Source organism: Polyergus mexicanus, unplaced genomic scaffold, assembly GCF_030449975.1.
Source record: "Polyergus mexicanus isolate NDT 795.1 unplaced genomic scaffold, iyPolMexi1.0 SCAF_5, whole genome shotgun sequence".
Taxonomy (NCBI): domain Eukaryota; kingdom Metazoa; phylum Arthropoda; class Insecta; order Hymenoptera; family Formicidae; genus Polyergus; species Polyergus mexicanus.
The window spans coordinates 2,186,770-2,204,895 of NW_027223325.1; the positions used below are offsets into that span (position 1 = coordinate 2,186,770).

The window sequence follows — 18,126 nt, forward strand, 5'->3', positions numbered from 1 at the left end:
TAACTTGTTAATAAAAAATTAAAGTTGATATAAGAATTAAAATAAAGCTAAACAAAATATATATAAAGAAAAGGAGCGAGTTAAAATAAATAAATGAAAAAAGTAAGAGATAAAAGTAAGCACACAGGAAATAATTAGAAATACATGATTTTAAATGCATTTAATTTTATAAATTGATACGTGCATTTATTGTTATAAAACCAAATTAAAATGTTACAAAAAAAAAACAAAAAAAAAGATTTAAAAGTAAATAATTAATAATCCGCAATCGCATATACCATATATCGTATCGTATATTATGCATCATATTAAAATATAAAATTTATTTCAGATAGTATGTGATAATAATATCAAAACCTTATTGTAAGAAACATGCTTAACAAAGTATTATTTTATTAACATTCTCCAATGATTGCAGTCTATCTACGAATACTAAAAACGATAATAAAAAGAAAATGTTCTCACGATAGTCCAATCCCAAAACTTAACTCCTGCTAAAGTTAAGAAGCAGTAATGAATCACTTCAAGAAACTACCAAGATCTTGATCCATAGAACTAAATCTCCGTTACGAGTTTTCGAGTCGCGAGATCCCAATAACCGACGCGAAGAAACGGGAGGGCAAACAAATGAATGCGAACATTCGTCTTTCGGACGAAAAATTATATGACGAGCGAACAAATATAGTTCTTTGTCTTCCAGATGGAGCACTCGTCAACAGAAAATTTAAAAAAATCCCGCGCTTGCACTTTTTTAATTAAATTTGCTGCCGACCAACACCGTCTACGAACACGCGGTCGCCGCCGTCGTCGCGGTCGACTTGAAAACTCCCAGGAATTTAATCGAAGTCTCCGTATCCTGAGCAATCTTTTGGGAAGAAAAAAAAAACCGCTACTGAAAATCCGCAAAGCATAAGATAAAGCAAAACTGATTGAATATGAGTAAAATAATTGCCGCGAAAGACATACAAAAGATTTAGTTAATTGAACCACTTTTCGCATAAGTAAATGCATTCCAGCAATGTACGCACACGAGAATAAAAGATACTATAAAAATATAAAACAATGAATTTTTCTCTTTTCTTCTGTTTAGAATTTTTCTTTTATAGTAACAAAATAATACACTATTATTTTTTGTATCTTAAAAACACAATTTATTAATAGCTGCTAACAAGCAACAAGCCCTAAAATGACCTGAAATGCCGTAAAATGTTTTGACCACCAGATTCTCTGAAAGATACTAAAGAGCTTTAGACATGTAAAGACGAACTGCAAAATCTTTAGGTGAACGTTCCGATGGTAGATAGTTCTCTCTCGAAAATAGGAGAATGGGAAGAAAAAGTGATGCCTCGGTATGGAATAGCGATGAAAGTCGGGAAGTTAAGCGCCTTATGGGATTCTACGAGTTCGAGGTGTTTCGTGGAAAAAGTGCCTTCTACATTGACGTGTCTCGTGTGCAGATGTGCGCGAAAATGCTGCCATTGATTTTTATCCGTGAAAAGTAGGCTTCCGTGAGCGACTACGAAAGGCAGGATAGAGGAATATCGCGATAGGTAAGTAGGTGCATACTTCGACGCACGCTCTAGCAAAAATAAGAGTACGATGAAGAGAAGCTGTCCTGAATTTCTTCCAGCTCTTCGCGGAGACAAACATTTACTTTATTATAAATCAATTGATTCAACATATATGATATTTTATAAAAATTAGACATGTTTTGTCCTTTATACATGCAATATGGTATATCTATCAGACAATTCGATACCAACAAGCATTAAGCATTCAAATACAAACGATTTAAATAATTGAAATTCAATTTTAAAAACTATATATATATTAGAGAAATTATTTTGTTTCTCACAAAATTGCTATGACTGTGTGTATATTTTATACATATACATATATTTCGCCAAATAATATCTGACATACGATCAAGCACATAGTATCGAACACCAACTTTTTTTTATTTACCATATATTAACTATTACCCGAAAGTCACGAGCTTCTCTCCACAAACAACAATTCTAAAAAATATTTTACACGGTCAAACAAATACGTTTCGTACGTGTTCGTTCAAATGCTGCTCGTTTTCGATAAAAAAGTTTCGTATAAAAAATAAATACATATACATGATTGCGCCAATAGATGACAACCGCCAATCGAGCTAACCCTGCTTTCATCCAACTTATCTTTTTTATACACGCCGTTTTTCCATTTGCTCGCCCCCTTTGTTTTGGCGTCTTGTCTTTACGAAAGAGGCTCTCTTATTCCGCGCGAACAGCTCGCCCGGGACAACGTGATCGGAATACTCATTGGTAATTCAGACCGACTGCGATGCGGTGTGTTCCTAAGGGTGTGACAGTGGAATAAAGATAGCAGATCTTCAGAAGTTCTACAGAAGCTTACTCCAAGAGTCATTCTTATGTCAGAAGTATTGAAATGGGTCAGGATATGGGTCAGCCAGTTGGATTGAACTGAATAAAGTATCGCTCCGATATTTAAGCTTTTACTCGTGCAAAATTATTCTATGCAATGTACCATAACATATGCAGATAAATATTAACCTTTGAAGCGCGTTTCTATTGTCATTAAAATGAAAAGTAAATTTACTCGGCTCTGTCTATCAAATGCACACACGCATTCACGCAAACCTGACTTTTTTTCCTTCAATAATTGAAATACCGCTTCCTTTATCCTGTTTTTTTGTTTCGCCCATTCGTGTTTTCTAATATTTCTCTCGCAACATGCGCATTGTGCGATAGTTTTGATACAAAAATCCAACAAAATAAGCATGATTCGCGGTGGCCGAAAATATTCACGCGCATGGTTAGTGATCCGATAATAAAGAGAAACTCGTCATATGCGATACAAGCTTGGAAGCGGCATCAATATTTTCTCCTCTTTTCTCGGGATCAGTCCGTAGCTTTAGAACGTCTGGTATTTTATATTAAAAGTCTCTGTCCCGCATCAGCCCCGCGTTCTTATGCTATCGTGGCATTTTTGTTCGGATATGGTTGCGTATGTGTGGGATGCAGGATTGTGTATATCCGGAAATCTCTTTTCCAGAACTATCACACTTCCAGAAATCTGGCTGATTCACTTTCTGGAGCTCTGGAAAGTCGTAAAGAATATGCGTGCCACACATGCACATGTCACTGGATCGATATTTATGGGATTTCATAATTGTTTTCAAAATACCCATCGCGTCTAAGTTGATCTCGCGATTCTCGAATTCCTCTTACGCGATAATAAACGAAGCTTATACGATCGATCCATATATACCATCTATATATATATATATATATATATATATATTTACGCAGAGCTGAAATCCAAACGTATCTCGGATTGCATTTCCATTTTCAAGAGAATTAAGATTTACGAACAAAATTCTAGCGGATGGGTTCTCCATATTCGTATCGTAATTGCTTTGCGCAAGAAATATCGCAGCACTGAAAGCTTATTCCGCATGGGGGGTATAGATCCTTCAAAATCGTTACAAAATATCCTGAAAATATATCTATTCATCAGCCAGTGTGCAGAAAACGAACAAGTTATGAAATATTTTCTTCATATGGAATTTAATTAAAAATGTTTCCTATTTTTTGCTGATAACTATTAGATACTTGCGATTATCGTTAAATAATTAAAAAAATATTTAATTGGTAGATATCGTAATCAAGTAGATATCGTTTATATAAGTTATCTCTCATTGATATCAAATGCCTAGAAAATGACATTATTCTAACGAAATTTCGATATAGGAATCGAGCGATAATCGAAATTAAACTCGAGGCACGACGGAAATAGACTACGCTATATTCGGAAAGCTCAAATCTGAAGAGCAAAGCACTTCGTGACGGTGCTTGGAGATACCATTCTACGTCGTATGGAACAGCGTGGAAATTCAAAAGCGCATGTTTGTCGTCCACTCGGCGAACCCTTCTGGAAATTGGCCCGGTGTCACCGGAGAATTTCAGTACCCTCTCTTGTGGCCCTGTCCACGCGGAGCGCAAGGGAATCCAGTAAAATTAAATCAAGGGGGCTTTCGTCCTTTCGCCCGTCGAAAAGCCGCGGGACAACTATTACTACGTACTTCGTAATGACTCGAATTTAAATGTTATCGATTCAAGGACCACGTACATATCCGATACAGGATACATAGTATCCTGTTATTCGATAAGCGCGGCGCACACATATTTTTAAAAATGGACACATAATACTTTTCTATTTTGATTAATATTCTTACGTATCTTGTCTTTGCGTTGCATATCTTGTAAATATGTAAACGCTTTGTAAATATTAATTATTTTATATAAACATGTGGTAATGAAGTAATGAAGTAAAAAATATGTATTAAAAACATATATAAAAATAAAAAAATATTATAACGAAAAATATATATAACATCTTTATATAAAACCGATATCATTTACAAATTTTTATAAATTTCTTCGCATTGGTGCCTATGCATTTAACATGCTGTTGTAAATCTTCCGAATCTAGGCCTCTTTAACATCGTCCGCTTTCCGGAAACGATGGAATGGGTACCGTAAGGTATATCCGTTGGATAGCTTCCAGAACGCGGCTGCAGCAGCTTTGGGGTCGAAATATCGCGACGGTTGTGGGGTTGGTATTACTGATATTAGCGTCGCCAGTAACTCTTTCGAAATAGTCTTGGCACGTGCCAAACTCGTGTTAACTTCTTCCTTTTCTCGAATCACAGCTTCCGAATTCCAGACGCTCGCGCATCCTTTGACAATTACTCGCTGCGATCTATTAGTTCACGGTTAATTATATATTTTCCATCTAAACAATAGATATACAGATTTACCATCTACTTTGAATTCCCCATTCCGTATTATAAACCCTTGTTAATTCATTAGAATTTTCTCGCAATATGATAAACTAATATCGTATTGAAACATACGAAGTCCCTATACGAAAAATATATATGAAAGATTTTAAAACAATATCAAAGCCTTATAAGTTATAAACAAAGTAATTACAAAGTGGATCGATCTTATTCGAAAACACGCGAGAAATAAAGTTTTCCTATACCGCATTGGATGTACCGAACGAAGGCATTTTTTTGGCATCGATTTACGAGCCATGTCGATCTTTTTCCAGATTCTGTTTTGCCACATCGTCTATCACTGGAATAGGGATTTGGACACGAATACCATCAAGTTTGATTCTGCGCTCATATGACGTTTTTCCTATTGCTATTTATTTTGTTTTATTTTCTGATGGTCATTCACCCTACCTCACGATTCTCTTATTCGTTGTTTCGATAACAAAACGTAAAAATATATACTCATACGGTTATCTACATAATGGTAAAAGACAAAATCTTTTTTCTCACCATGCTATCTGAATCAGAATTTCACTCTTTCACAGAGTTAAAAGAATCTATATTTTTTATAATAATAAATTAATTATTAATTATAAAAAATAATTATAAAAAATTATAGAGATATAATAATATCGTCCTATAATAGTTAATATTATATAGAGATATTATATTATATTTATACACATCTTATTTGTTATTATTTTCAACATTTTTATTTTAATAAGAAACGCGTATCAAATAATTAATATAGATCATATATGTAATGAGAAAATTAAGTCAAGACGTAATTAAAACACGTACTCATATTATTACTCTAATACTTTTATTACTGTTAAATTTTTTATAAAAATTCTCTCTATGTTTTATGTTTAAGAGTAAAACGTCATACTAATATTATAAAATAGTTTAATGCGCGGAAAGTATTCCTTTTACAAGCTAATAACTTATCTCTTCATAACATAATTCTACGTACGTCAAAAATTTATCTAATATGCCATCATATCCACTGATATACGAGCAAGTTATTTTCTGTTTTATACGGAAGATATTTAACATTTCATAATACGACAACGATCGTCGAAATGTCATATTTTATAATGTCGATTATAAAGATGTGCGATTATACATAATTACGAACGATAGATAAATCATGTACACGTACAAAAGAGAGCACAGAATCAATTTTTCTATTATACAAAATTGTATCATGTATGTGCGACTCACCAATTCTCGAAGTCCGCAAACAAAGCCACAGGAATTATGGATGCACTTGGTATATAGTTCTATTAACAGCATACACTGTCTCGAAACTATCTTGAGATCTGAAAAGATGACACGTTTTCAAATTAACAATTCTAGAAATGAAGTGCGATGTAGATTAGCTGCTCTACGCACTCTACACTGACACAATGTCACTAGCACGCTGTCTCTCTCGTTGGCGAAACTTGTCACACGTTCATTTCCACATATCACCATAATTCAGTCATAACATTTTGTACCATATAATGTCCATCCTTACACAAAATTTATCATTAATATCACACAAGGATCGCGCGTGTCAATTTTGAGTACTTAGGTATATATTTTTAAATACCGCCCCTAGAGAATAATAAAAAGTCTATATATAAATATATATACACACGAAATTTAACGTGAAATCCGTATCTAAAATAGAAATTATCAGGCCTTACTCATATTAAAATGAATCCCTAAAATGAATGAATGTAATCTAAGATTCCACAAACAAAATATTAATCAATACAAATCAGCGCAATCTATTTTTTCCGCAATCACTTTCCCATATTTTTCTTAACAAAATAAATCATACTGTTATAATAAAATGTAAACTTCAACATATCTCTCTAAAAATTCTGATCGCAAAATATTTTTAAATTAAAAGATGATATCAAAAGGTTATTATATATATTTACATATGAAGATGCCGTATGCATAGCACATTCGCATCAAAACTTATTTATTAATTATTTCTAAAATATTAGTAAAATATTACTGCCCAATATATTCAACCATTACATGGAACTGTCTATAAATGCAAGTGCTTTTTATTGCTTATCGACCGTGGCCTCTTTCGCGCGTACACGCGAGCTCATTCATTGTACAACAATGTCGAGTAGATGGTTTAATTGCGAATAATCGAGCCATTGCGAAATTCAATTGCTGTATAGGCTCTACTCACGCGTCTCGCCCGCACGCATAGCACGCAGATGAAATCGTGCATATAAAACGCCTCGCCGATGCTCAACGCGCGTCGATACGATCCTTCCCATTTTCATAACGGAATTCGGTTTAATGAACTTCATCGTGTATAGACGCTCGTTATTTCCACATGTGGTAAAACAACGGAGAGATGCATACAAATGTCGTCTCGCGCGGCAATAAAATAATCGCGAAAAATTTCTTAACTTTTTAAAATTAAAAATGGAGCAATACCATATATTCTGTAAATCACAAGAAAACAAATTAAAAATTATAGCAACGAATAATCCGCTTATTTTGCTCTTTATACTGTTATTTTGTGTCTTGTAGCTAATATAATATCATAAAATTAAAATAGTAATATAAACTTAGTAAAAACCTAGTAACATTATCAAGTTTATACATTTATGCGAGTTGTACTTTGTTTTTATTTTGATAATAAATTATATGAAAAATTTTATTTTTAAATTAGACAACGGGTCGGTTGGAATTTCGCAGAGTACATTTCGGACTTTTGACTAAAAAAAAAAAAAGAAACAAATGCACGTGAGACAAAAGAAGAGCGTATTTTATTTTAAATTAAATACCTCTGTGAACGGCAGAGAGAAAAAAAATATTGTCACTAAAATGTTTCGTTAAATTAATTTTCTTTTTAACTTGATTTAAAATATAATAGAACTGTTCGAATATTTTATTGAAAAAGATCGAAGCTTCTGATAAATACGGCAAATATGCTAAATGTTTTATTTCATAGTACCACTTTATATATATAGACATTTTTTTCATATGTGCTCAATATTTTCAATCATAATGCAGTGAATGCAGTGAACGATTTAAAGAAATCAATACATTAATATTTAATTTGATATACTCGCAATTAATATTATTATAGCATTATAGGAAAACACACTTTTTACATCGCCTATTATAGCCGATTGAGAAACTAAAATAGACTGTATAAAAATTCACTTATTCAAATCTTTTATTATATGTATAAAAGTGTGAGTGTATGCTTATATAATAAAAGATCCCTATAAAGGATCAATTTCTTATCAATTTCATATATACTGCGCATGGTACTCGCGGTGCATTGCCCTCGAAGCAACGACCTTAATCCGGCGTAATTAATCCGTAACGAGGCAACCTCGTAGGAGATCAAACAGCCTCACATCCATTCAATTTCAAATGTTAAGCCTAAGCGTTTGAAACGATAAAATACGATTGGCACAGTTCGAGCTACACGAAATCTCAATCAACGAAAACACTTTTGTCTCTCCAAAATCCCATCGCTAAGTAACACTGTATAGCCAGAGAACAATTCGACAAACCAAAATACCAAAAATGCTCCTTGCTGCACACGGTCTTAAAAATCTTAACGGGATGAAACTACGGGAACCACACTGACGATCGATGAACGTTCCGAAAAGTTTCGCCGCCGTTTTCGCGATCTCAATCGATCGTAACAATTCACACGTGAATCTCGCGGGACTAGCGCATCGATCGGACGCTCAAACGCGGCCCGGAAGTGTATATGACCCCATCACGCGGGACGACAGTCACACGCGTAAATCACACGCACTTGCCGCGAACCTGCGAAGTGCCCAGAGTAACGCAAAACGACGAATGAGCGGAAGCTCTGCGCTTGAAAGCTCGCAAGCCCCACCGCCCTTTCAGCGCGTGCGGATTGGAGCGAACTTGACCGATCGGGGGCGACCGACGCCGAGGGTGCACGAAGAGCGATGGACGAGGGGGTTTGACATATCGCTGCAAGATAATTAATCGGTGGAAATATAATGCCTGATCAAGAGTGCAGCAAAGCTCTAACTCTCTTTTCTTCACGCCGTTTTCATCCGCTATTTGCGCAGATCTAAAAAAGAAAAGGATTATGATGCAATTCATGATAAAGTAATGGCGCTATTAATTTTTTTATAAAAATTTAGTACTAAGCTCTGTGTGAAAGTATACTTCGTATCGATATCCTCTTTATTACCGATATCCTTTCTTTATTTGAAAACTATTTTAAAAAATAATATAAATATATGTTCTCTTTTTCATAAAAATATCTCAAACTCTATGTTATAAAATGATCAATTCATCCATAGCTTTTACGATAGCCTATTTATATTTACATAAAATACAATAACAAAGCAAACGAATGATTCTACATTCTTCAAATTCTAGATTCTTTTTTAATCCACTTCATCACCACTTCGCGATAATTTTGCGGGATCCGTTTAAGATACAGGCTTTTACTTTTCGCGCGACTATAAAAGAAAGCTATCTTTGGATCGATAAAACGGTGCGACAATAAGATAACGTTTACGTATCCGCCGGAATTCACAGGCAGCATCGAAAGGCTCTGATTCTCCAAGCAGGCAAAGTCGGTAACCAATTTACGACTAGCATCAACCAACGGCCAGTATTTTATGCCGCGTAAGAAAAAAAGGGAAAAAGAAAGAAAGCCGCGGACAGAAACGAAAAGTGAAAGCAAAAGAAAAAGATGGCCTGCTCCAATCGAATTCATTCCCATCCGTATCTAAATGCCAGCTTGGACGAGCGATTCTGTCCTGCGTAAGATTCATTGTCAATACTCTTCCAGTTGATCGTGGTGGCGAGAAATTCAAACACGAGAACAAAGAAGCTTATATTGAAAGCGAACGGAACGATATCGATTTTTCACCGACTCTTCACCGTAAATTTTTAGCTAATCCTATGGGAATATCGTGTCTGACGCGATCGCAAAGTAGCAAAGAAACAACTTTTAAGTCTATTTAGAGCGATCAAGCACCGGGAAATGTTTAGGATTCGCGAGGAATGTATCGATACAGGTAAAACATAGCAAATAAGCTTCTACGGCAATCTCACCGTTGATGAATACCGTTCTTCAATGTGGTCAGATAATTAAATACCGTCCGTTCCTACAGGCTTTGATCCCTCCAATCAGTACGTTGCAACATATTCGAGTAAGATACGCAACCTTTGTACGCTCCAAAGTCCTCGACGCTTTTAGAGAACAAATCGAAACGGACTTTGTATGTTTAATGCTCAGACACCTGTACCCGGCCGCGAGAGCATGCCGCTTTTTTTCGCATTCAACCTACAACAGTTTCGCTGTGCATTTTGAAATTTGCTAGCGTTCTGTCGGAACAAACAATACCGGCGGTGCGCAAAGCTCCACGCTAATTAAATAGAGATGTCTTGTCATCTATGTTACTCGGTTTTCTATAGAACATCCGCGGAAATATGATGTTAATATTTTTTTTTTTTTTTTTTTTTTTTTTTAATTATATCATTAAAACAAATTTTTAACGGGTCATATTTCTCGCTGGTTTTAATGATGGCGCACATAGTAACGTGAACAGAACAAAGATGAAAAATAAATGAATGAATGAACTTTATGATAGACGTAAAATAAAATTATTTTGATATCCTCTCTTTTCCCCGCAAATAAATAAAAGACGATCAAATAATTCGACAAATCTCCTTTGTCAGATTAAATTTCAACAATACAGAGATCTATCATTTTTATAAAGCTCTTAATTTTACAAAGTAATACAAGGAACGACGTTTGAGGCAGAACGAGGCCGAGGCGATGCGCATCGCTCATCAAAACCGATATATCCGTGATACTAGAGTTACTCGTCAAATATTTACCCCGGATGATGCTGGCGCCAGGCAAGTGGTATCTCAGCTGATACAGCTTCGGCGAAACAAGAATATGCTTACGTGAAAAATGTTCCATAGTCTGTCGTTTAATTGTTGATAGATACGTGAGCGAATCTTTCCCGCAATTCGTCTTTAAATCCGAAATCAGTGGCTTGCTCGCGAAACATATTCGATTATTATCTTTTCATCTTGAACGTCGTTTTTCTTAAAAACACTTGTGAAGTAATCTCACGCGGTACTCGTAAAAGAGAAGTCAGTATTTACTATAGAAAGCATCTATACAGAATGTTTGTAAAAGATTTACATTTACTGCAATGTACTGCAATTAACATTATAAATTGAACAAAACTGAGAAATAACAAAGCAAATGAATGTGATGAATATACATCAATATTGTGAAATATTTAAGCAATTTGTTATATGTTGCATCGACAAAATCAATCCATTAGTTTTTTTTTTTAAATTTATTCACTCTTTCCGTGTATCTTGTATATATATATACAATATATAACTATAATTATAATAATGAGTTGAAAAATCAAATAAATAATCACTCGAGAAAAAGTGAATATAAGATCATACAAAGCTATATGTGATCTTATATAATTACTTATATAAATCCATTTTTTTCTCTCGAGCAATAATAATATAATACGTTATTTATAAAAGAAGTAAGTATAAGAATAGGAACAAAAAAAGGACATAAAAAATTATGCGGCGTACAATAAAACAATTAACAGAATGATTTGTCCAATATATATGCAATTATAATAATAAAAAAAAATTCTAAAATATTCAGGTGAATTGAACATCATTATTTGAACGAGGAAAACGAGAAATTTCCATATTTATTTCTAAGCTGAAAAAGCTGATAAAAAAACGTTTGTGAATTTAATCGTTATACGTATTTAATATATGCAAAACAATATTCATCGAGGTAAATATAGGAAAAAAATTTGTGTTACAAATTTTAATTATAAGAAGTATATAATGTAATTATATTCGTAATGGAAAGAGTTTTCTTCGGGATGTAACATAACAGAGACAATAAAGAGAAAACGGGGATAGATTACCATAAATAGTCAGCCCGTGAAAATTTAGCCTTACAACTACGAGAATAATAATAATTAATTGATATGACTCTCTAACCAAATTATCGAAATATTCGACTGGCAAGATCTCGTTAAGGGAATTAAATTCAGTGATATAGACTGAATTCCAGCGATTTCCGATTGGACACTACATTAATGTTAAAGATTAGCGATGAAATATCTCGTGATGGCAATGGGCGATTAACCTTGCGAAAATTTTACCTTCGCTGTCTCCGAAATATTGAGAACAATTAGCAAATATTAAATGCCGTTCGTTTGCTAAATTCTTTTAAAAATTACTGTAGACAGCATCGCGAACATATCTATTTTTTCGTTAGACTATAGATACATTTTTAATAATAATCACAGTAACAATCATTTTTTAAGAGCATTATCTATTTATTATTTTCTATATAATATCTTGAATTCCTGTAGCCATATATTCATATCAAATAGAAGAGCAATGGAGAATAGTTTCGGCTAAGGATCGTTTAAGGGATGGTAGTCGGGGAGTGGTTCCCGTCACAGGAAACCGGGAGGGGATGTATGGCCCCGGGGGTTAATAGATGGCCAATGTTCCCGTACACCGAGGTCAGACACTGTGTCACCTTCTCCCCGTTCGTCATTACGAATGCAGATTGGACCTCCCGCCATTACCTTGTTGTCTGTCTAATCGTTGTCGGAAACGGCCTCGAAACTTCTCGCGCGTAAAGAAAATTGTCTATTGTTCGATGTTGACCGTACCTTCTATATTGGCATCTAAGATGCATTGATCAATGCTGCCAGGAAAAGCTGCATTTGTCGCGCGTCATAAATTGACAATATTAAAAGCTCATTCTCCTAAATCCTAATCGCATAATGGAAAATTACGTGGAATGAGAAACGATAGAGGGACGACTGATAAAAAAAGTTGATGCTTTTTTAAAGCAGAGAGTTGTATCAATTAATTATTATTCTTATAGTGGATAGATTAATAATCTCAAACTGCTTTTCGTATTTAACTAAAATTAACTAAAAATAACAGAATTAAATAAAGAAGAATTAAATAAAAATATAAGTTATCGCAATTAATAAACGAATATATGTAACATCTATAAACTATAAAAGTTTAACAAAAAAAATTTACTAAATAGTGAAGAAGTGCAACATCTTGAAAATAATTGGTATAAAATTGTACAAGTGTCTTTATTGTATCATTAAGTCTATATTATGTATAAATATATAGGACAAGAGTCCATAATTTTTAGTGCTCATATATCAAATTTGTAGAAAAGATGACAGCAATCGATTATATATTTTATGACCGTAAATAGAAGAGTATAACACAAAAGCCACAGAATGTAACAATTTTTCGATTACGTGGTCGTGACAAATGACCGCTGACAACATTTTTGTAAAGCAGCAACAATGAGCGAACATGGATGTATGGCAATGTACGTAGATTGTTGTACACGTACGGCCAATGAACATGACAGGTGCATCGTACTAACAAGACTCGGATGCTTAATGGTTGACGAGTTACTCAATCGCGTTCTCGATATGCTTGGTGTTCCAAGCAATTAACGATGACCAAAGTTACAAGTGGAAAGCATCGCTACATATTTCTATAATAATTTGATATAACTTAACGATCATTTGCGCATTAATAACTTCATTAATGCATCCTCATATATTACGAATAGCCCTGTTTTGCAGAAATATATGGAAGTATTCTTCTCTAATTGTATAGAATTGAGGTATAAGACAAGTAAAAACATATTTCATAGTGTCAGAAAATGTCGTCAGAGAAAAAAAGAACAAAGTCCTAAAATACTGATTGGGAAACATAGAATAGAGAAAATTATCTTTAGCATAGTTGACTTTGTGCAGGTGTTCTCATCTTGTTGGTCATTTCAAAACATAGCATAAGAAAGCTAAATGCTTTAAAATGATCAACAATTATTGACATTTTTAACATTTTATTGACAACATGTTGACATTTTTTCTGACAACTATAGACAAAGGATATATATATGTCAGTAAAAGATTATCATAAAATTATAATATTGTACTGATTGGAAAAACATGGAATAATCGCATTCAAAGAACTTGGTAATTTCAACTAGATAATTAATAGGAAAGATTAAGCGTAGCATAATCTTTATAGTAGAATTGACGTGTAGGTATTTTCATTTTTTATTTGTTGATCATTTTAAAGCATTTAGCTTTCTCATTTTTTAAACAAATATATATGTATAAAAAAAAATTATTTTAGGAAAAAAATATGTATATAGAGAAATAATTTTTAAAGAAAATTTTTATTTCATAAGCATATTTTTTACCTCTCCTTTTCTCTCTACGTTCGCGAAACTTTCATATAATTAATTGTCATATGTAATGCTTATTTGCCATTAAGTCATTTTAGAGAAACTGCCATGTATAATCTTCTATAATTTTCATTTTAATAAGTTTTTTTAATATAGATCATTGGTAGATAATTCTCTTAATCGTGTTTATGGTTTGCAAGTATTATTTATAATTGCTGTTTATCTCTTGTCTAGCCTTAAAATATTCTTATAAACGTAAAAATACAAAACGTTATATACGATAATTAAAACTTATCGCTTAAATCAATTGCGTTTTGACGCAAATTTATCTCGATTTTACTTCTTCCTTTAATTTTTGTATTTATTTCTATCATCACTTTGTCTATAGATATATCTCTGTATACAATCTTAATTTACTCTGTAAGACTTTTAATTAGAAGTTTCTTAGTGAAGCCGATTAATGTAGCTCGATGTAAGATTTTATATAGCTTAATGTGATAATAATTTTGTAGGAATAAAGTTTTTGTTGGTAAAATATCATCTATAGTCGATATAATATTACACATTTCTTGATTATTTTTTCGATTATTCTCGATTATTCTCAGTTATGTCAGAGAATGTCATCACCATAAACATAGAAATATATATATATATATATATATATATATATATATATATATATATATATATACAGGGTGTCCCAAACCATCCGTACACCTCTTTTAAAATGAAATCCCGCCGATCCAATCACAACGGATCGAATCTTTGGCTTTATTCTACACGATCTCTGAAATCTTCTTTCTCAATCTACCTTTTTTCTCTCTCTCTCTCTCTCTCTCTCTCTCTCTCTCTCTCTCTCTCTCTTTCTCTTTGCATAAGTATAATTTAAGCATGCAAGTCTTCTTTTCTTGTGCTTGCTATTATCGATAATGAGATAAAAACAAAATACCTTCACGCCCTGCTCTTTTCTCTACTACTAGAGTTCTATTATCTTCAAGCACGTATCAAGAGAAAAAACTAAAATCGATAACTTCGGCAAAACAAGAAAATACATGAAAAAATTGTTGCTCTTTTCTTTCGCGCGGATTCTTATTTATATAATATCTCGAGACTAGATACATATCTATAGTACACGTATCTATAGTTTCAATCAAATGAAGCAACTCGGAACAAATTCTATTTGATAAACAATGATTGAAATTGTTGATACTTTTATAAAACTAACTTATACATATATATGTATTAAAAGATAAATATTATGCATGTTTCTATCCATACTTTTGAAGATATCAAGAATCAATAAAAAGCGCATATTATTTTTCGATATTACAGGTATATTTGCATGATAATAGAGACGCGTCTAGAAGAATATATAGTTAATTCCGATGTTTTTATTTATAATTGTACCAATTTAACTCTCGGACATATTTTGAAGTATACACTACCTGTATTAAAAAAAATTGACACTATCCTGGTATGTAAGAATACATTATTTTTTATACTATATATAATATATATTTTGCAAAAATTAATTTTTATTATTCAATCTATTATAGGAAGCATACGGTACAAGAATTAAAGCAATTTATATAATAAATGCACCAAGTTTTATCGATGTCTTAATAACAATGTCTAAATCAGTGATGAAGGCAAAACTTATTAAGAGAGTAAATATAAATTAAAACTACAAATTTTTATATTTCGTATAGATTGGAATAATTATTTAATTTTAACTGTAGTTTTAGATACCATACATGTTTATACATTTGGGACAGAATCATTATACGGCATTATACCAAGATCCATTTTACCAATGGATTATAGCGGTAAACAATGACTTTATCTCGATTTTTAATATTTAAAGCGAGATGTTAGAAAATAAATGATAATATTTGCACTTGAATATTTAGTTATATATAATAAAAAAAAATTTTTTTTAATTATTTATTTTAACAATAACTATTTATTTTTTACACCAAACTCTTTTAATTAAATATCTAAACTTAAGAATTTTTTCAAGTGTTTATTATATATATTATATTTAGAAATTGTGAAGAATGTTCGAGATTTTTATGATATTGTTTCAGATATGTGACAAGCAAAATTGATGGAACGAGAAGAGGATGGTTTCTGGAACAAGAAAAAGTTAAAGTTGACGAATCTCTCCGATCAAATTCTGTAATAAATCCGTACGATCTATTCGGAGTTCCGGGAACATTACAAAAATTGAACATTGATTAATATAAATTGATTTTTGTGGATGTAGATAATAAAGTTTATGTTATCAGGTACACATACAGATATATAAATTATTATATAGTATAAGGGATTATTAATAATTAATATTCATAGAATAAAATAAAAAATCTTATTGATATTGTTGTGTAGTAAACAAAAATTATAACATACAATAATAGAATATTATTTAGACATTATCATAACAAATGATAGATATACGTCAAATTATAGACAAAAATTTTGTTGCGGAATATATATGCATATATTCTAATAAAGATGTTGTAAAAGATAACATATGAAAAATCACTTACTATTATATATGCATAATACACATATTATATAACAATATTTACAATAATCTTCATAAATCTCTTTCTTTCTTAAAGACATTGTTTCTTTAAAAACGTTTGAAAAGCACTGTCTAGCTATGAACAAATAATCTTCTGTTGCTTGTTACCTTTAATAACCACATATCGAATCTTTTAACGATAGACTATTTTATTGTCAAGCGATCGTGGATAGTAAACAGATAAATGCTCGATAAAACACGATCGAACATGTAGTTCCAAGACTATCGATGCTGTCGATTATATTTCGACAGCGAGACAAGAGCAGCATTGTCGAGAGTGAAAGGGGATTGTATGTTATAGGTATGTTCAAGTCCTGAGGGAGCAAACAGTGAGGTCAGAAGCACGATAATGGGGATAATAAATGGCCTCGGACCACCCTTTGCAACTCACCCTTGGCCCGCGCTGAAACCTTTCGAAGGACATGTACCATGCTGAAACCGCAATTTTCGCGTATATCGGCTTTTATTAATATACGATACTATCAATTTGTTACTGTATGTAAAGTTGTGTAAAACGTAATGTCATTTCTCGTAGAATATTTAAAAGAATAATATTGATTTGATTGAATAATCTCTTATATATGTATAATATAATATATTTTGTATATGTAGAGCAGCTTTAAGTGACAGATAATTATAAAGCACATTTATATTCACAATAATTCATACAAAAGTAATATTGATTCATAAAATATTATGTATAATAATATTATAATCTCTGTAGTACTTTATTAATTCTAATATACTAATATGCTATAATATCGCAATTTTCTAAAAGCGCCGTATTCTTATACGCCTCTTTTTTTATACATTTTGATATTGATTAAAATAAGTTTATACTTCCTAAAGAAAAAAGAAATCAAAATTATTTCACAAAATACTCAACACATACGTAATATTTTTTTAAATTCATGCTACATAAATGTGCAACAAAAAGTCTTATACATACACTATTAGCTTACTGCAAATATCTAAATAACATCGTACATAAATAAATACTTTTTTTCCACACTACAATCTTAAGAAACAATAGCGTTCTGCTGCAAAATTAATAGCTAGAAACCAATAGTCATTGTGTCTTTGCAAAGTATTGTCTCGTTTACAAGAGGGCAAAGGCTGCTACGAATGGCTGAAGAATCGGATTATCACACAATCTGTACGTACTTGTTTTCAATTTCCAGCAGAAGAAAGGGATAGAAGTTGTCCTTATCTTGCGCCAATCCGTGAAGACTTATGCCGACTCTGCGGGTATCACAAAATCTCTCTAAATGGAAATTCGCTGTAGCGAAGTTTCCTCGCTTTCCTATATGCCTCAACATGTTGTCCCTGGTAGACTGATGAGCATGCATACGAAAACGATTTCGCTTGCTGCTCGTTATTGCGCAGGAAGGGATCGAGATAATTCGTGAG

At 32.5% G+C, this 18,126-nt stretch overlaps 2 protein-coding genes across 9 annotated transcripts in view; one reads left to right on the forward strand and one right to left on the reverse strand.

Moving 5' to 3' along the window:
• Positions 1 to 18,126, reverse strand: part of LOC138933517 (TWiK family of potassium channels protein 7) — a 237,094-nt gene that overhangs the window by 181,733 nt on the left and 37,235 nt on the right. For 5 of the 8 annotated variants that reach the window (XM_070296267.1, XM_070296273.1, XM_070296266.1 and 2 more), the window contains exons 1-2: positions 8,135 to 8,671; positions 6,074 to 6,363 (exon numbers count right to left, since the gene is read on the reverse strand). The gene's annotated coding sequence lies outside the window, so the exon portion shown is untranslated. Of the gene's footprint in view, positions 1 to 6,073; positions 6,364 to 8,134; positions 8,672 to 18,126 lie in introns of those variants that run through there. The other 3 variants (XM_070296268.1, XM_070296270.1, XM_070296272.1) reach the window with 3 other exon arrangements.
• Positions 1,326 to 16,370, forward strand: LOC138933243 (alpha-tocopherol transfer protein-like). The gene is made up of 6 exons (XM_070295821.1): positions 1,326 to 1,498; positions 15,462 to 15,603; positions 15,686 to 15,800; positions 15,884 to 15,955; positions 16,138 to 16,150; positions 16,217 to 16,370. Exons 1-6 carry the CDS (start codon positions 1,326 to 1,328, stop codon positions 16,368 to 16,370), a joined length of 669 nt encoding a protein of 222 aa, XP_070151922.1.

Bases quoted from the DNA above. Each gene is read 5' to 3' on its own strand.
- LOC138933243 (XM_070295821.1), top strand. From the start codon at position 1,326: ATGGGAAGAAAAAGTGATGCCTCGGTATGGAATAGCGATGAAAGTCGG. The intron at 15,604-15,685 runs GTATGTAAGAAT...AATCTATTATAG, and splicing joins AAAAAATTGACACTATCCTG to GAAGCATACGGTACAAGAAT. The intron at 15,801-15,883 runs ATATAAATTAAA...TAGATACCATAC, and splicing joins AAAACTTATTAAGAGAGTAA to ATGTTTATACATTTGGGACA.